A 21172-nucleotide genomic window follows, 5' to 3' on the forward strand; every position below is an offset into this window, starting at 1 on the left:
ATTGAGGCGCTGAAGGCTGAAATTGATCAGCTTAAGGCATTGGTGACGTCGGGAAATAGTAGTAAATTTACTATCCCCGATCCCATCAAGAACCTATCGGAAACCTATCGGAGTTTTCCGGTAGTAAGAAAGAACTTTCAAGCTGGCTACGGGAAGTAGACGAGCTATATGAAATGTTCAAAATAAAGGGGGCCAACGGCCAGCCCGATTCACTAAGCTCTATGTATATTAGAGCGATCAAAAATAAAATAAGAGGAGACGCTCGCGCGATTGTATGCGCAAATGGCGATCCTGATACCATTGTTGGTATCAAACAGATCCTGTTAGAACAATACGGTGATCGATTTGACTTTGCGACAAATGTGTCGACACTGTTTAACATTAAGAAAAGTGATAAAAGTCACCTGAAATTCTTTAACGAATGCAAGGAGATTAACACAAGACTTAAATCTAACTTGAATTCAATCCCATCACAGGAAAGGAAATCATAGATATACTAACCGTTACTCGATATCTTGACAATATCGGAGAACCTTTATCCGCTATCATTAGATTATCCAAGCCTAAAACCTTAGAAGATGCATACGAGTCAGTGTGTTTAAACCAGAACGCGGAAATTAGATCTAGACCCGCGAAATCTCAATTCAACAAATTTCCCAACAAAAGCAACGGCCCCTCGAGTAGCTCCCTAAGCAGCATACAAATTGAAACCCCATATAGGAATCCGATGCAAAAACAACAATTTAAATCAGAGTTCCACGCGAACGAAGTAGACGTAGATAACGATGACGACGACGATGACGATGAGGATGACAATGTGCAAGGTAGAACGATGCAACCCAACGTGTCAAATTTTCACTTAGAGGAAGACGATCTCCCAACAACGTAAACAATTTTATAGGGGAGGGAGGGGCAATATGCCCTAGCTAAGCATAGACTGCTTTAATGCCTTAGCTATAACGATTTCCATGGGTGTTTCTACCTCACGCAACAGTTAAACAATATAGCTAGCTGATGCCATATTAAAATTAGAAAAAATCTCAATCATATTGATAATATTCACATTTCAAAAAAGTGGTGATATTTCGTTGCCGGAAAACTCATGAGGCAAAACGCCTTTTAGCAGGCAGCTCTTAGGGAACAACGTACCATGCGTCGGCACATCAGCATTCTGGTATGGACAGTGCATGGAGACGCGAGTACATTGTAGGATAGTTCCACTAGGGCGTTTTGCCTCGCCGAAACGTAAGATGTTTCATAAACATGTGGAAAACTTCAGTTTTTCCTACATTCCTATCTAGTATTTTGACACTTTTTTCGCCTAACCTACATAATTCCACGTCTATTTTTATTAAGGCTATCTCAAACATGGTAAATATAAGTAAATACCCGAAAGTCATTTTGCCCCCGAGGGGGGGGGGGTCGTTTTGGGGCCTCTTCACCTTACCGTTTATTCGCTACAAGTCTAATGAAGGGATATTGAATTTCTTGATAGACACTGGAGCGAATAAATCGTACATTAATCCGGAGCATGTGTTAAAGTGCCAGGAAACTAATCGACCCGCAATAGTGACTAATCAAAATGGTACATTTGTTATTGATAAAGTATTGCATGTCAATATGTTTCCTAGAAGCTTTGATAAAATTCTACCGTACCACGTATTCAAATTTCATAACTTTTTCGACGGTCTTATCGGATATGAAAATTTGGCTACTATGAATGCCAAAATCGATACCGGTAGCCATGAACTTTCGATTGGAAATATAAAATATCCTTTAGATAAATACTACCCAAGTTCCATGAACTTTCAGGAACAAACGGAAACCCTCATAGAGATACCGACTACTGCAGACGGGGCATTTCTCATTGAGGAAGAAATTAATTTGACGACAGGTGTCACATTACGACCTGACCTTTATGCGGCTAGAAATAATCGTACACTTGTTTACTACTAGGCAAGCCAAACTGGAGAGATTAAAACCTTTTGAGAATGAACGTTTCTTTCTCAACCAACATGAAACTTTTCCGCAGCTTAACTTCCCTGCAGAACATTTGAATAAAGAAGAGGTTAAATTATTAGCCAAAACTCTTCGGCCCTTCAAGAGTGTTTTCTTCCATGATGGACAGAAATTGGATTTCACCCATCAAGTAAAGCACAAAATAGAAACCGGTGAAAGTAACCCCATTCACCAACGAACTTACAAGTACCCATACCATCTACGGGAAAAAGTAAGTGAGCAAATTCAGAAAATGTTGGAGACTGGAATCATAAGAGAATCCTCTTCTCCATGGACTTCCCCGATTTGGGTTGTCCCAAAGAAAACGGATAATTCAGGTATGAAGAAATATCGTGTAGTTGTAGATTATAGGAAACTGAATAAATTAACGCCAGCAGATAGATATCCTATACCCGAGATCAGCGAGATTTTGAACTTAAGTCGTTTCTCGGAACAATCTCCTACTACAGAAGATTTGTACCAGGATTTGCAAAAATTGCAAAACCAATGACTAGCCAACTTCGTGGCAAGAATAAATCAATTAATACCAATCCTGAATATGAATCTGCCTTCGCTAAGTTAAAGGATATTATGAGTACAACACTACTCTTGAGTTATCCAGACTTTAACGAACCGTTCATACTAACTACCGACGCATCAAACTATGCTATCGGCGCAGTATTGACGCAAATGGTAGATGGACGGACACGAAAGACCAATTGCGTACCTTTCGCGAACACTAACAAAAGCAGAGGAAAAGTATTCCGCAACTGCGAAAGAACTTTTAGCTATCTATTTCGCTGCAAAGAAATTTCGACTATATATGTATGGTAGAAGTTTTACTATTTACACGGATCATGAGCCATTGACGAAGGAAATTAAATTAACAGATGCAACAGGACGAGTAACTCGTCAACGGTTATATCTGGAGCAATTCGATTTCCAATTGGTTTACAAGAAAGGGAAACAAAACGTGGTAGCCGATGGATTATCTCGAATACCTCACGTGGATGAATCTGAAATAAATTTACAAACCATTTTAGAAAACGAAGTACATGAAAACGATCCTATAAACGGGTCGGAAATCATAAATAAATTTAGAAATCAGCTCATCATTCATATTACCATTAACAGAATAAAGTCCCCTCACATTTATTATTTTATCTTTTCAGGTTATAGTAGACATGTATTCCACCAGGAGGAATATACCGAAGAACAACTATTAAATATTCTTAAAGCTCATTTATCTCCACAAATAACAAATGGAATCTTTGCCTCACCTAATATTGCAAAATTGTGCTCTAAAATTCTAGATAAACATTTCAAGGGAATGGGAGTACAATTCTGCAATCTTAAGCTACCAGATCTAATTTCTAAAAAAGACCAAGACGAATTTGTTCGTAAGAGTCACAACTTTAATCATAGAAGTTGGAAACGGACATATGAAGAGATTCGTCAATCAGTCTACTTCACAAACATGTCTTCAATTGTTAGGACCTTTGTAAAAAATTGCTGGGATTGTAAGTACGCTAAATATGAGCGTCATCCCTTTAAAATTCCACTCACACGTAGAATTTATGAAAGACCGTTAGAAAGTCTATTCATGGATGTCTACGTGAAGGAAAATAAAAAGTTTCTATCAATTATAGACTCCTCTTCCAAATTAGCACAAATTTACAAAATCATTAACGAAACTTCGGAAGAAATCATTGAAACGCTCATCAACATCAAGCATTTCAAAATTTTTAGCCTACCGAAACAGTTGACTTGCTATCGAGCCACTTATTTCTGCAGTCAAAATTTTAAGGAATTTCTAGAAACCCATAGTATTGTCGTTCACTTTGCTAGCAGTAGCAACAGTATTGGCACCATCGAGAGCTTCCATAATACACTATTCGGAATGTATATTGTATATGGCCAACCGCAGGAAATTCGACCAACTTTCACTTTACCAAGGACTGTCCATGACGACTGCCCTTTACAACGACACAAAACATGCCACAACGAATTTTGCACCGAGACAAATAGTATTTGGAAACTCGACGTCATTAGACTTACAGGACATTAACCTAACAAAACAACGCACTATTATGACAGCAAGAGACAATATTGTTTTGGAAGCTAACAAAGTTAATTCTAAAATTAAAATACACAAAAAAGACTATGAGGATATCGGAGACGATAAGGTTTTAGTGAAGACGAAGGGAAAAGCCTCTCCTTTTAGCAACCGATATAGACTAGTAGATATCAAAGAACAAAACGAAAAAACAATTACGGACGCAACAGGAATCAAAATTCATAAAAAGATACAAAGAAGTAACAAACTGATTAAAACTGGCTTTCCGACTTCCTTACAGATTATGTCTTGGTATACTGACGCAGACGACTCTAACGGATTTGCGACTACACGATGTAAAACAGAATCCAATCATAATGATTCCCTTAGGAGAAGCTAGGATCAGTAACAGCTTTTCAGAATAATGCATCCGATAAACCTTACCACCATTGAATCGACAATAGATGTGTACAATAATGTAGCCCAAACCGGAAAGCTTAATCAGACCTTTTCGAGTTATCTATCAGGAGAAAAATAGGCAGAATTAATCTGTTGTTCAATAGAATTAGGCCACAGCGAATCAAACGATGGGAATCATTAGGTAGAGCGTGGAAATACATTTCTGGAAGTCCAGACGCCGACGATCTTAAAGTCATAAACCCTTCTCTAAACTCCTTGGTAGATGAAAATAATAAACAAATTCAGATAAATCACTTGTTTGAGAAACGTATGAGAAACTTGACAAAAACTTTCAATTCACTATAGGATAACGAGCAGAATATGGAAAAAGTAACATTCGATAGTTTAGACTCTTTGAATTTCATATTTGAGATTGATGAATTATTATACTATTTAGAGATAATTGAAGAATCTATAACACTAGCCGGACGAAGCATCCACCCTGAAGAACTTTCGGTTATTCGGCATAACCTCTACGATAACGGTTTTCGATTGAACTCGGTCGACGATATGTTGAACATTGCTAGCGCATACGCAGTATATAACAACGAGATGTTCATGTATATACTCAAAATACCAAAAATCAAGGATGTGCAATACAAAATTGGTTTGATTGAACCCGTAATTTCCAATAATTTACGAATTCATCTCACGGCACAATTTTATATTGAAGGACAGAACGCATTTATGTCAAAAAACCCGTGTCCAAAAATGAAAGATCTCTCTATATGTTCCTCCAGCAACTTGGAACCGCCTACGGAGTGCATTCAACAATTAGTTTCAGGACAACACACAGCCAAATGTCCTATGGAACGAATTTACGAAGCTAAAACTATTCGTAAAATCACAGAAGGCAACATCATGGTTACAGGATCCAACATTACCCTTTCATCAAATTGTTCATCCGAACGATTACTCAACGGATCATTCCTCATACAATACTCCAATTGTACTGATAAACAATATCCCGTTACAGCATCTGCAAGAGATGCATTTAGAACACAGAAACCAGATAGATCATCTCAACTTAACTACGAACAATCTGCATTGGAAACTACATATGTTTGGATGGTTAACCTCATTATCAACAACAGTTATAATCATATGTATCCTGGGCCTGATCATAGCTATCATCTTTAAAATATTTAGTTGGAGAAAACATCTCACACTTAACACAAAAGAAGATATTCATATCAATTTCAGCCTAGCAACTGATGGATGTCCTGAGTCAAGAGATATACCACTTATCCCACGTCAATAGAAGAAAGCCGAGGACGGCTTTCAAACTAAAAGGGGAGCCGTTATGGAAACATCGGAACATCGTGCCACTCAGGTGCACCAATTGCAGTCAGACAACGTGGACGACCCAAACTGCTAGATCAGCAGTTTGTACATTATAAATAACCCGCGAACGCGTGGCGCGTTCTCTTTCCTTTGGCAGCTTTGGACAATCACCGGTGGTGCTGTATTGTGTTAGTATTATTAATAAAAGTGTTTTAGAGTTACTAAGTCTTTTTTAAAAAGTGAATCCGTATCACGATTCCCATAAGTCAATAATTCTCTGGATCACATTACTTAAGATCTACACGCATAGCCAAAAGTCTCTAATAACATAATTGAAACAGATTTTACGATGATTTGTTTATCGGCTTTATCGGTCAGTTCTACTCAAAGTATGAGGGAGTAGATAATCGAAAGATAATTGAAAAGCATTAAATTGAAAGCCGTTAGGCAAGTAGATTCACTCTTCGATTGTTGTGCTGTTCAACAGATGGTCTTCATGCCCCCCTTTCACACTCTATCGTTTCATACTTGTTCACGCCCTAGCGAACGGCTTTCAATCGGATGATTTTCAATTGTCTTTCGATTATATATTCCCTTATACTTTGAGTAGAACTAACCGATAAAGCCGATAAACAAATCATTCGTCTCTAATAACTTTAAAAAAAATGATTGATGACCTTGTGATCTATAGAAAAACAATGGATAGGTATGTCTTCAACAGTTGTTGCATCCCAGTTCATCCGAGAATTCCTTGAAGTATAGTCCTTGAGCACCTTGAGTGTTGTTAGCTTTTTTATTCGTTAATGCTGTTTGTGATCCATAGAATTGAATTGAATGAGCGTCCATCCAGAGATAGATTTTTCGTTACGCATACTTGCACTAAATGACACATGAATTCAATCCATACCCTATTTGGCTCAAATGATTGCTACGAGCTTGTTGCATTTCTGAACGGAGCAAACGGATCTTTGGTTACGCGTATTGGCCTTAAGGCATGTAACTCAATTCTTATAATTCTTGAATGGCTTGAAATGGAATATGCATTCAACTTATATCCAATTTGGTTCAAATAACCACTAAGAGCTCGTGCATTTCTAAATGGAGCAAATAGATCTCCGGTTACGCGTATTGACCTTATGGCCTGTATTCTAATTCTTGGAATTCTTAGATGGCTTGGAATGGAACATGCATTCAGTTTATATCCAATTCGCTCAAATAATCACTAAGAGTTGGTTGTATATCTAAAAGGAGCAAATGGATCTTTCGTTACACGTATTGACCTGAAGGCCTGTACTCCAATTCTTGGAATACTCGGATTACCTGGAATTGAACGCATGTTGAAGGCATGCCAAATTTGATCCACGAATCGCTTGGAATATTGATGTATGGGAGTATTTACCATATCAAAAAAAAAAATAAATCGATAGATGTTAGTGTACGCGTGTTGGTCTGAAGGAACTCTTGGAAGACCAAGAACATGTGAAATAACATCTCCATTTTTGGTCTTTGTATTGCTATTATTATGTGTTGTATTTAAAAGTGTTCAAAGATCAATGAATTAAGTAAAAAAAACTCGTAATTTAAGCAAAAATTATTTTTACGTCATATTATTTTTAGGTCCCCCCAATAAGGGTTGAGTGTATTGGTAATAATATTAGGAAACACTAAAATATTAAAATAAAAAAGGTAATTTCAAGCATGGTTTCTGAAGTTATCGTGCATACCAAGGTTGTATATTTAAATTTATGCATCGTATCAATATTTAATAATAACAATTAACAAGATAAATCAAAGACAAGATTGGAAGAATACCTCGCCATGTTCATGGCACCGAGTCCGAGTTATATAAATTTATCCACACTATTGATAAATTGACTGTACCTACCATCTGGGTATGCCTCAGACGACAAAGTACACTCGTCCCAATACTTTCGGATTTATATGAATGTTACCTTTCTCGTACACCTAAAGTGTACATAAAGGCTATGGGATCTCTTTGAACTTTGCATTAATCGACATCACTCGACGGAAAGTTCGATCGTTTGATCCCATTGAAATCAAACCAGTTCTGTCCTTGTGTTTTGAAATTGTTTTAAAATCACTGCTCTACATTTAAAAAAAATTAACAAATGTGAATTGATGAACATAATGCTATTCAACCTGCTTGCTAATGTAATTTTCTTATTACATTTTATGATGCACGAGAAAGGCTCGATCACCGCTAGGTGGAACAATATATTTTTTTCATTTATGCAACGATTGTTCGACTGTTAGGGAGTACATATTTTCTAAGCTCGTGAGACTAATTCAATGTCAAGGTTAACCTAACCTCAGCCTAACTAAAACGCTTTGCACCGTGGACCAAGCAAAGACAAACTTGAAAGCCAGCTTGGACCAGCAATACATCATTCATGGAATATAGGTATTGTGTTTGTTCCGCATAATGGAGAATTGAATTGAATTATTGGTACTATTAACACGCCAAATACCGTGAACATAAAATCATGGGAACTAAATTTTCAAACAGCTGGTTCTCAGACGTCGTTTGACCGATTTTAACAAATCTTTCACGGATGGATGCCTTACCCAACTCATCTAGTTTCATACTGTTGCGAACATCATGATCGCCATAAGACACAGAGCAAAATGTATTTTTCTATCTCAGGCGACCAAATGAGAGTATGATGGGTTCTTTGATCTACTAAACTAACTACTCTAAGTCTAAACTCTAAACTAAAATTTCTAAATTGCCAGGGAATTAAAATTAGTGAGATTTTTGTAGCATGCTTTTCATCCTTCGCGTTTCTATTTAGAATAAGAGGGGCAGATATTTACGTAAACCTCACGTGAAATCTCTCATTGAAATTGAGAAATTACAATACTGGTTGAGTTATGTTTCTAGGGATGCCCTTTTTCCTATAGGTCTCTAGAAGGGCTATTGGTTTTGTATCGAGCGTAGTTGACCTGGTAGACCCATCTATCCAAACTTGAGCATACAAACTGAATACGGTTTGAGAAACCTAGAAAATGTGATTTAGACAAAATTTAGTTGAATATCATACGGATGAGCTCTACGGACTTGCGTGAACATGATCGATTGCTGATCTTTTGTGTTGTGCGTAGTTGACCTGGTAGACCAATTAATCCACCTTCTATCAAAAATGTTGCATCATTGAAGACAAATCAAAACAAAACAAATTTTCAAAAAATTGATGTTGATCAACACTTACATGCGAATACAATGAATAACTTAGCATGGTCGAATTTTTGAGGTCAACAATGTTCTAGAAACTTTTTCAGCACATAAAAATACAGTATTCCTGTATTCAATGGAAAAATCATGACAATAATTTCCATTTATAGAAGGAAAAACGAAATTTACAAATAAAATAACATATATTTCAAGGTTGTTAGTAGCATATTCAAAATATAAGCTTCAAATTTGTCTGTTCCAAGTGCTTTTTCATTTGTATCCTCGTCAGATATTTGCAGCTGATGGAAAATCATCAATTTTTATAATCTTAATTAAAGTGATGTTTAACATCTGAATGATAGTTCACCATTTTACAATATTCATCCATCTTCTACACCGCGAAAAACCGATTACGGGGCATATAATCAGAATGTCGGTCGTTAATCCGGTGAAAATGGTTCTCGATAGCGATCCGACGGGGGTAAGAAGTTGAGGTGCGCAGCAAGAAAGATGGGTCGAACACTTGGAAGACAATTTGCGGATCGTCCGTAGCCTGCGTGGATGACAACTAACAGACATGAATCGAGTTTGATGGAGACGACTTTAGGCTTATAAAGTCTGAATAAATTATAATAATAGTCATATTTTTTAGAGTAACTTGATTTCAAAGTCCATACATCTATATTTCACTAGGAAGAAAGACGTTTCATATAAATATACAATTTATCAGCTCCATAATCGTTTGAAAGACGGCCTAACTTCTAGCCCATACTTTCTGACCACTTTTCGTAACGGTCTCATCGCTGAGTAACACCATACGCAATTTACGGTATCAGGCCATTTGGTTGAATGGCGTTTGCCCAAATAGGTAAAAAGAATTACCTTACCATGAGTAGTGAGAATGAGAAATGAGAACTGAAAACTGAGAATTATTTAAGAACTGAAAACTGGAACTGAGAATTGAAGATTGAGAAATGAGAATTGAGAAATATAAAGTGATAAAATGAGAAATGTGAAATAATAGAAGCGAGACATAAGAAATGAGTATTGAAAAATGAAAAAATAATTATTATTTCTTCTTTCTTCATTTTCGTTCTTCTTCTTTCTGCATTTTTCTTTCTTCGTTATTTCATCTTTCTTCATGTTTCTTCTGCTTTATTGCTTCGTTTTTTCGTTCTTGCTGCTTCCTTTTTCGTTTTTCCTTTTTCCTTCTTTCTTTTTCCTTCCGTTTCTTCCTTCTTGCTTTCATCTTCTCCTTTCTTTCTTCTTTCTTCTTCATTCCTCCTGTTTCCATTTTTCTTCTTCCTCTTCCATATTCCTTCATTTTCGTTCTTCTTGATTTTTTTCGTTCTTTTTCTTTATGCCTTCTTTCTTATTCGTTAATACATCTTTCTTATTCCTTAGTTTCTCTTAATTATTTTTTCTTCTTCCTTCTTCCTTCTTCTCTCTTCCTTCCTTTTCACTCGCGATTTCGGGGGCACACCACTCGATACGGAGGCGGCGCACAACTGTCATTTTTGTTGATTTAGCTTTGCTGCGTCGTCAGCATGCGTAAAAAAATAAAAATGACAGTTGTGCTTTGCTTTTTGTGCCCCCGAAAACGCGAGCACTTTGAAACAAGGATTCCGTGAGGAGTGACCTTAATAAGGAAACATATTTCAATTACTTGGTCAAATGGCGTTTGGTTAAATGACCTTTTTGACAAAATGACATTCTACCAAAAGACCCTATATACGAATATTGATGCAAGACTTATTGAGTGTCATAAGACATATACGTATTTAATCTTTTTTTTCTCTCAATGCTTCACCAAACTACGAATTCATAAAATATTCAACTAAATACGTACAGGGCATCGTTTGCTTCTATTGCCGCGGATATTGTGGGAGTCCCAGATATCCGGTTCAAGCTTTAGCTAGCAACGGTGGCTCTTCTCGACCTTCTATTCCCTGAGTAGTTAGTACGAATAAGGGCGTCCTTGTGAAGTTTTGCTGTACCTGTTATGAACAACTAGTACATCCCATTCCCTACACTCACTTAAGAAACTTGCCTTGCTTCAGAAGTGAATCCTTTTTGTAGTACTATTCTTCGTAACAAAAAGGGCACCATTACGGAGCATGAGATCTGATCAAATTATTCGTATTGCTACTTGACCAACACCCCCAGCCGGGTGAGGGGTAGAGGATGACTCACACACACACATAAGACATATACGTAGCCATGCAGGCCGCAAAATGCCAAATGGAAATGAATAAATAAATGAATAAATCTATATACATAAAAATAAATTTCTGTCTGTCTGACCCTTAGACTGGCTTAGACTCGGAAACTACTGAACCGTTCGGCGTGAAAATTTGTATTCAGAGGTTTTCGGAACCGGGGAAGGTTCTTAAGATGGTTCGAGACCCCTCTTCCCTTTGGAAAGGGGGGTTACTATACAAAATGAATTTTAATTTCTTCATAAAATGAGAATTAATCACCAATTTTTGCATGTGAAGGTTTTGGAAGGGAAGATGTGTTTCTGTTGTGGTTCGAAACTCCTCCCTCTTGTGGAAAGAAGGTCTCCCTTGAAATGAAACAGAAATTTCTGCACAACTCGAGAGCTTATCAGAGAATAAATCCATTATAGGCGAAACAAAGTTCGTCGGGTATGCTAGTAAATGAATAAATTAATAAATAAAGAGATTAATAAATAAAAAAATAAAAAAATAAAAAAATAATAAATTAAAAATTAACAAAATAAAAGAATAAAAAAAAATTAAAAATAAATAAATTAATTAATAAATCGATGAATAAATAAATAAATAAATGAACAAATGGAAATGAATAAATTAATAAATTATTCAATAAATAAATAAATAAAAAAATAAAAAAATCAAAAAATTAAAAAATAACAGGTTGAAATCTAAAAAAAACCTAATAAATTAATAACTTGATGAATAAATGAATAAATAAACGAACAAATGAACAAGTGAATAAATGAATAAATGAAAGGGAGTCTCCCTTCCAAATGAAACAGAAATTTCTAGGCGAAACAAAGCTCGTCAGATCCGCTAGTAAATGAATAAATTAATAAATTAATGAATAAATAAATAAATGAGCAAATGAATAAACTAATAAATTAATAAATTAATTAATAAATTAATTAATAAATAAATGAATTATTAAATAAATGAATAAATGAATAACTGAATAAATGAATAAATGAATAAATGAATAAATGAATAAATGAATAAATGAATAAATGAATAAATGAATAAATGAATAAATGAATAAATGAATAAATGAATAAATGAATAAATTCTTCTTCTTCTTCTTCTTCTTCTTGGCATTACATCTCCACACTGGGACAGAGCCGCCTCGCAGCTTAGTGTTCATTAAGCACTTTCACAGTTATTAACTGCGAGGTTTCTTAGCCAGGTTACCATTTTTGCATTCGTATATCATGAGGCTAACACGATGATACTTTTATGCCCAGGGAAGTCGATACAATTTACAATCCGAAAATTGCCTAGACCGGCACCGGGAATCGAACCCAGCCACCCTCAGCATGGTCTTGCTTTGTAGCCGCGCGTCTTACCGCACGGCTAAGGAGGGCCCCTGAATAAAATGAAATGAATAAATTAATAAATAAATAAATGAATAAATAAATAAATGAATAAATGAATAAACGAATAAATGAATAAATGAAATGAATAAATGAATAAATAAATGAATAAATGAATAAATGAATAAATGAATAAATGAATAAATGAATAAATGAATAAATGAATAAATGAATAAATGAATAAATGAATAAATGAATAAATAAATAAATAAATAAATAAATAAATAAATAAATAAATAAATAAATGAATAAATGAATAAATGAATAAATGAATAAATGAATAAATGAATAAATGAATAAATGAATAAATGAATAAATGAATAAATGAATAAATGAATAAATGAATAAATGAATAAATGAATAAATGAATAAATGAATAAATGAATAAATGAATAAATGAATAAATGAATAAATGAATAAATGAATAAATGAATAAATGAATAAATGAATAAATGAATAAATGAATAAATGAATAAATGAATAAATGAATAAATGAATAAATGAATAAATGAATAAATGAATAAATGAATAAATGAATAAATGAATAAATGAATAAATGAATAAATGAATAAATGAATAAATGAATAAATGAATAAATGAATGAATGAATAAATGAATAAATGAATAAATGAATAAATGAATAAATGAATAAATGAATAAATGAATAAATGAATAAATTATAAATGAATAAATGAATAAACGAATGAATGAATAAATGAATAAATGAATAAATGAATAAATGAATAAATGAATAAATGAATAAATGAATAAATGAATAAATGAATAAATGTATAAATGAATAAATGAATAAATGATAAATGAATAAATGAATAAATAAATAAATGAATAAATGAATAAATGAAAAAATGAATAAATGAATAAATGAATAAATGAATAAATGAATAAATGAATAAATGAATTAATGAATTAATGAATAAATGAATAAATGAATAAATGTATAATTGAATAAACGAATGAATGAATAAATGAATAAATGAATAAATGAATAAATGATAAATGAATAAATGAGTAGATTAATAATTATCTGAAACGAGACCTGCAAAGACGCTATTTCTTTTCTATTGTTTGAACACTTGTTCTTCTTTTCATCACAGTTGACCATCGAGTTTCGACTGTTTCCTTGACTGTTTCACCTAAGCCCCAGGTGGGCCCTTCTGAGCACAATAAAAGTGTATCCAATTCACGAAATAGTTAATTCATTTTCATAAGGATTTTTATACCGGGAACAAAACACAGGTTTATTACTGATTATTAACAAGCTAAACGGAAGGTTTGAATACTCGTTAAAGTAAAAAAGTCTTGGTAAAACAAAATGATGTGGAATATTTTATTTGGGATACCAATACTTTCACTCAAAAAGCTGCTGGTTGCACCTGACAGTTCGTGACAGCAGTTGACTGGCAGCAGCTGAAGTTACATTTTTCCCTCTTTGCAGGTCTCGTCTCAGATAATTATTAATTGATAAATTGATAAATTAATGAATTATTAAATAAATAAATAAATAAATAATAAATTAATAAATTGAAAAATAATAAATTAATCAATTAATAAATTGATAAATTAATAAATTAATAAATGAATAAATGAATTAATAAATTAACGAATTAATGATTTAATGCAGCGGTTCTCAACCTCTTTCTTGAGAGGTACCCCTTCGAATTTTTGTATTAATTGAGGTACCCCCTCTCGAAAGCAGGCTTCCAATCCTCTTGAAAACATAATTCCGAGCCCTTTGAAGGGAAGCTCCTCTCAGCTATTGAATCCTTTTAAAGTAGGCTTTCGCGCCTCTTTTTATTAAAGGCTCTGAGCCTCTTGAAAGCGGTTTTCAAACCACTTGAAAAGAAGCTTTCTTTGCATCTTAAAAGGACGCTTCTGAGCCTGTTGATAGTATGCTTCCAAGCCTCTTGAAAGGAGGCATCCGAACCACTTGAAAGTAGACCTCCGAGTCTCTTTAAAGCAGGTTTACGAGCCTCTTTAAAGAAGGCAACCTAACCACTTAAAAGGAAGCTTTTGAGTTTCTAGAAAAGAAGGCTTTTGAGCCTCTAAAAAAGAAGGCTTTTGAGCTTCTTGAAAGAAGGCTTCCGAACCTCTTGAAAGAAGGCTTCCGAACCTCTTGAAAGAAGGCTTCCGAGCCTCTTGAAAGAAGGCATACGAGCCTATAGGAAGGAGCCTTCCGAGCCTCTAGGAAGGAGGTTTCCGAGCCTCTATGAATGAGGCTTCCGAGCCTATTGAAAGGAGGCTTCCGAGCCTCTATGAATGAGGCTTCCGAGCCTCTTGAAAGGAGGCTTCCGAGCCTCTTGAAAGGAGGCTTCCGAGCCTCTTGAAAGGAGGCTTCCGAGCCTCTTGAAAGGAGGCTTCCGAGCCTCTTGAAAGGAGGCTTCCGAGCCTCTTGAAAGGAGGCTTCCGAGCCTCTTGAAAGGAGGCTTCTGAGCCTCTTGAAAGGAGGCTCTGAGGCCTCTTGAAAGGAGGCTTCTGAGCCTCTTGAAAGGAGGCCTGAGCCTCTTGAAAGGAGGCTTCTGAGCCTCTTGAAAGGAGGCTCTGAGCCTCTTGAAAGGAGGCTCTGAGCCTCTTGAAAGGAGGCTCTGAGCCTCTTGAAAGGAGGCCTGAGCCTCTTGAAAGGAGGCCTGAGCCTCTTGAAAGGAGGCTTCCTGAGCCTCTTGAAAGGTGGCTTCCTGAGCCTCTTGAAAGGAGGCTTCTGAGCCTCTTGAAAGGAGGCCTGAGCCTCTTAAAAGGAGGCTCTGGAGCCTCTTGAAAGGAGGCTTCTGAGCTTCTTGAAAGGAGGCCTGAGCCTCTTGAAAGGAGGCCTGAGCCTCTTGAAAGGAGGCTTGAGCCTCTTGAAAGGAGGCTTCCAAGCCTCTTGAAAGGAGGCCTGAGCCTCTTGGAAGGAGGCTACTGAGTTTCTTGAAAGGAGGCTTGAGGCCTCTTGAAAGGAGGCCTGAGCCTCTTGAAAGGAGGCTCTGAGCCTCTTGAAAGGAGGCTTCTGAGCCTCTTGAAAGGAGGCTTCCTGAGCCTCTTGAAAGGAGGCCTGAGCCTCTTGAAAGGAGGCTTCTGAGCCTCTTGAAAGGAGGCTGTGAGCCTCTTGAAAGGAGGCTCTGAGCCTCTTGAAAGGAGGCTTCTGAGCCTCTTGAAAGGAGGCTTCTGAGCCTCTTGAAAGGAGGCTGAGGCCTCTTGAAAGGAGGCTCTGAGCCTCTTGAAAGGAGGCTTCTGAGCCTCTTGAAAGGAGGCTTCTGAGCCTCTTGAAAGGGAGGCCTGAGCTCTTGAAAGGAGGCTTCTGAGCCTCTTGAAAGGAGGCTTCCTGAGCCTCTTGAAAGGAGGCTCTGAGCCTCTTGAAAGGAGGCTTCCTGAGCCTCTTGAAAGGAGGCTCTGAGCCTCTTGAAAGGAGGCTTCTGAGCCTCTTGAAAGGAGGCCTGAGCCTCTTGAAAGGAGGCTTCTGAGCCTCTTGAAAGGAGGCTTCTGAGCCTCTTGAAAGGAGGCCTGAGCCTCTTGAAAGGAGGCTTCTGAGCCTCTTGAAAGGAGGCTTCTGAGCCTCTTGAAAGGAGGCTTGAGCCTCTTGAAAGGAGGCTCTGAGCCTCTTGAAAGGAGGCTTCTGAGCCTCTTGAAAGGAGGCTTGAGCCTCTTGAAAGGAGGCTTCTGAGCCTCTTGAAAGGAGGCTCTGAGCCTCTTGAAAGGAGGCTTGAGCCTCTTGAAAGGAGGCATCCGAGCCCTCTTGAAAGGAGGCTTCCGAGCCTCTTGAAAGGAGGCTTCCGAGCCTCTTGAAAGGAGGCTTCCGAGCCTCTTGAAAGGAGGCTTCCGAGCCTCTTGAAAGGAGGCTTCCAAGCCTCTTGAGAGGAGGCTTCCAAGCCTCTTGAAAGGAGGCTTCCAAGCCTCTTGAAAGGAGGCTTCCAAGCCTCTTGAAAGGAGGCTTCCAAGCCTCTTGAAAGGAGGCTTCCAAGCCTCTTGAAAGGAGGCTTCCGAGCCTCTTGGAAGGAGGCTTCCGAGCCTCTTGAAAGGAGACTTCCGAGCCTCTTGAAAGGATGCTTCCGAGCCTCTTGAAAGGAGGCTTCCGAGCCTCTTGAAAGGAGACTTCCGAGTCTCTTGAAAGGAGGCTTCCTAGTCTTTTGAAAGGAGGCTTCCGAGCCTCTTGAAAGAAGGCTTCCGAGTCTCTTGATTGGAGGCTTCCGAGCCTCTTGAAAGAAGGCATTCGAGCTGCTTGGAAGAAGGCTTCACAGAGGTGGAGAAGGATGATTCTAATCATCTTGCAACGAAGCAACCGAGCTTTAGTGAAAAAAAAATCATTTTGTTCATTCGACGCTTTGTTCGATTGATCAATTGTTCCGCAGCCCTTCATACATTGTCCTGGTTGTGGAAGGCAGGATTCAATTGGGATTTATTGATCGCATTGCATATTATGTACAAAATAAATTTGAAATAGAAAATACGCAATTATCAAAACTTTAACAATGAGTTTTGATTGGAATTGTAATACGTCCGCCATTACGCATTTTTGTCCGAGGTACCCCCAAATGCCGGCGAAGGTACCCCCTGGGGTACATGTACCCTAGGTTGAGAACCGCTGATTTAATAAATTAATGGATTAATGAATTAATGAATAAATGAATTAATGAATTAATGAGTTAATGAATTAATGAATTCATGAATTAATGAATTAATGAATTAATGAATCAATGAACTAATGAATTAGTTAATTAATTAATGATTTAATTAATTGATGAATTAATTAATTAATTAATGAATTAATGAATTAAAGAAAACATAATAAATGAATAAGTAAAGAATTGAATGAATGAATGAATGAATAAATTAATAATGGAATCAATGAATGAATCAATGAATGAATAAATGAACAAATGAATAAATGAACAAATGAATAAATGAACAACTGAATAAATGAACAAATGAATAAAATCATAAATTAATAAATCAAGCCGATAGTGCACGCGGTCAGGTGCGCGACTGCACTATTCTTCGTATAAGGACGCGGAATGTACAATCATCTATGCTATGCTAAATTAATAAATGTATAAATAAATAAATGAAGAAACAAAAAAATGAATAAAAAAAAATTTTAGGAGGTGAAAAAAAAATTACAATCAGTACATTTAAAGTTAATTGCCTACATATATGTCGGGTATTAGGCCACCCGGGTTCGAAAGTGGTTACCTCCAATACATTTTTCAAATAAAAGTGTTCCACATAATATACATATTCACATCTTAGTATAAACAACATTGTAAATTAATGTCCAAGTCGGGTGGTCCAATGCCCAAAAAATAGGGAATTAACTTGGCTTGATTCGAAATAAATAAAATTGAGAACCGCACTATTGGGTGGATAGGCCTATTATTCACATTTAGTTAAACTCGTTTTTAAAAGCCCGTCCAACGCAATGTTGCGAGCAAATCGCATAAGTATAAGTGCCGGAATAGTAATTTCGGTTAAAAATAAGTGGCAGAAAAATAGTGAAAACGTTTGTGCACATACACACACATACACAGAAATCTCCTCCATTCGTCGAACTGATTGGTATATTACAAAATTATATTTAATATATGGCCGGGTTTCAGCCAAACCGCACCAAGCGGCTATTTGACTGACTTGCGATATTTTGTTTGTTAAAGGAAAACGGAAATCATTTCATGTCAATTTATACCTACATTTATTGTAGGATATCTTCAGTTATAAGATTGAGAGATATTTGATTCAATTTGAGATCAATTGAATCTGCTAAACGAAAGTTTGGGCAGAAAAATGGGACATTTTTGGTTGACGCTTAGTGTTATTTGGCAGAACCCCAATATCCTTTACTCGTAATTAGTGTACGAGAAAGGCAAATAATACAAACATTATAATTGAATAATACATTGATAAATTTCCTAGAAATAAAAAAAAAACGAAAAACATATGTTAAAGGAAGGGAATGATATGTAACAATAATAAAATAAAATATATTTACAGTCAAAGCTGTTCCTATCAATCTCGTTTCGTGAAACTCTGAAAGTTCAGAAATCTTAGCAAAGAAAGTAATCTTACGTCAAAAGTAACTGAAGATAATGGACAAATTAAACAAATCAGATAAACAAGACAATTTAGACAAATTAGATATTAGATATTAATATTTTTTCATGTTCTTCTTTAAACGAGCAAAATACCAGAGGACAGTGAAAACGTCGCATGCGATTCAACAGAACTCCGACCATAGACAAAAACAATCGCGATATGTCAGGACAAAATGCACTCGCTTCTCTATAAACGGTTAGTAACCCAAAGGTGCGCAAAAGGTTAGCTACTTGTACATTAAGCATGCGTTAATTTCCCCACATTAGCGCCGTAGCTTATGGCGACTGATGGGAATGTGTTTTATTACACTTACCCAGATGCGAGCCCGCTGCGATTGCAGTAGTTGAAATTAACGCGCGATCATTCAAATCTCTTGCTTTTGTGGCAGTTTCAACATACTCAAACCATGCAGCTTCAAACGCAATTGTATTTGGCGTTGTAGGTCAGTAACCTACTCGCACTAAAAGAACAATTAATTTGACTCAAATCTATTATGTAACGATCAAGATCAGACACTCAAACCTTTAGGATTTCTCAATTTTGCATACGCGTTTGTTTTTCGGAAAACTTTTAAGCTGCAGAGGCGCATAATGGTTATCCAAAATTCAAAGCTAAAGGGTGATTATCTAATCGAGCTCGGCTGCTGATCGGTAGATAATTTAAGATACTGCTTTTATGTGACACAGCGGACAGAGTTGTAAAAAAAGCAATAAACAAGTCGTGCCGAGAGGTTAGCGGTACAACTTACTGTTTGGGACACAAGTACCGACAGTGGACATCGTACAAAATATTGCAGCTTAAAATTGGTACTTACCCATATTTGGCGAAGTTGGTCCATAACCGAGTCATCTTTTTCATGGTTTGCAGCTCTGTCGATGAATTGTCGAGCCGAATATTTAGCACACCGAACCGGAACATATAACCCAGCTCGTCGCCATGACAAGCACCAGGCCAATCGATGCCCAATATCCGCTTGTAGATACCTAAAGACCCATCATACGCGAATCGATAAAGCCAGGTTGAATCGCTGCCGGATGCTGCGGCATTCAACCGCGCTAAATCTGTGATACCATGCAGGAACATGATGTCGGACATCATCTGTGGAATCATGGAGAAAAAGATCTCAACGATAACGTACGAAGCAAACCTGAATTCTCAACTTACATCCATCATGTTCTGAATTGAAGAGTTTGTTATATGCTGATCACCCAGATAGAACTCTCGGATATCCTGTGCTACAAGTTCTCCCTTCTCTGTATCTCGCTGCACGTTTAGATTTAGTGGAAGCATTCGTTGGAAGTCACCGTCAATACTCTGCAGCAGACTTGGATCCTTTCGCAATCCTGAATGAATAAATTACAATCATTTCGCATCAATCAAGACAAATAAATACGCGTACTTACGCCTTAAAAACAGCATAGCTTCATGAGAATTAAAACCAGTGATCAGTGGAACAGTGTTATAATTTCCACGTTTCATTATGTCAATCGGATCTTCGGCTATCAGTGGTTCCTCATCGGAAGCATCGCTTCCAGTCCAGTTCTCTACTGACGGAACAAACGGCAGCCCGATACTTCTCTTTACGTCGTCTTGCGTAATCGTCTGTGAGGCTGCATTGACAATCTTCTGTGGTGTAGCGTTGCGCAAATAACTCAGCAGCTCATCAGTGTTATTAGTGAAGCAGCCAAGTTTTTCACCAAGAAGGAACCCTCGTTCCTTAGGGTTTCGTGCAATCGCCCAAGGATTCAACGCTGACCCACTTTGCGCGATTGCCTTGTGAAATAATCCTTTCGCCAGTGGAGACATCATCAGCAGGTGTACGGAAACCGAACCTGCCGATTGTCCAAAAATCGTAATGTCCTTAGGATTACCTCCGAATGCAACAATGTTGTCGCGTACCCATTTCAGCGCCAATATCTGATCTTTGACACCAGCGTTTCCAGAAGCGTCCCTCCCCACACTCAAAAACCCAAGTGGGCCCAAGCGGTAGTTGATTGTCACCAGTACGACCCCCTCTGGAACCAGGTAATCGGGACCGTACAGGAATGAGTTTCCTGAGCCGAACGAGAAGGCTCCGCCATGTAACCACACCATCACCGGGAAGTTTGGATTGCTGAAAACGTAATATTTTATTTAAAAACTGATCTCCCTCAAATACTTTTAAAACATACTAATCGCCAACGGGTAGATCAGGTGAGTACACGTTCAGAAACAGACAATCTTCGTTTCCTTTGAAGTTGTCCAAGATCATGCTCCTATGCGGACAAACGGATGCTTCCCGCAATGCATTCTTGATACCCTTCCATGGCTGAGCAGGGAGCGGAGCCTTGAAGCGCAGTTTACCCACCGGAGGTTGTCCGTATCGGATACCTTTGAAGGCGAAAAATTCCCCCCGACCACCGCCTTTAACTTTCTGCACCAGACCTTCGAGAGCTCCCATCCGTGTCAGCACTATGGCACGTGGTCCCCGTTGCTTTGGAAGTAATAATGCATGAGA

At 37.1% G+C, this 21172-nt stretch overlaps 1 protein-coding gene across 3 annotated transcripts in view; it reads right to left on the bottom strand.

The window, feature by feature from the left end:
• LOC134228067 (juvenile hormone esterase) overlaps positions 1 to 21172 on the bottom strand; it is a 121750-nt gene that overhangs the window by 26341 nt on the left and 74237 nt on the right. For all 3 annotated transcript variants that reach the window (XM_062709853.1, XM_062709859.1, XM_062709844.1), the window contains exons 4-7: positions 20847 to 21148; positions 20079 to 20788; positions 19840 to 20018; positions 19490 to 19773 (exon numbers count right to left, since the gene is read on the bottom strand). In XM_062709853.1, coding sequence (XP_062565837.1) covers positions 19490 to 19773; positions 19840 to 20018; positions 20079 to 20788; positions 20847 to 21148 — 1475 coding nt within the window. The remainder of the gene's footprint in view (positions 1 to 19489; positions 19774 to 19839; positions 20019 to 20078; positions 20789 to 20846; positions 21149 to 21172) is intronic.

Source organism: Armigeres subalbatus, chromosome 1 (assembly GCF_024139115.2).
Source record: "Armigeres subalbatus isolate Guangzhou_Male chromosome 1, GZ_Asu_2, whole genome shotgun sequence".
Lineage (NCBI taxonomy): Eukaryota > Metazoa > Arthropoda > Insecta > Diptera > Culicidae > Armigeres > Armigeres subalbatus.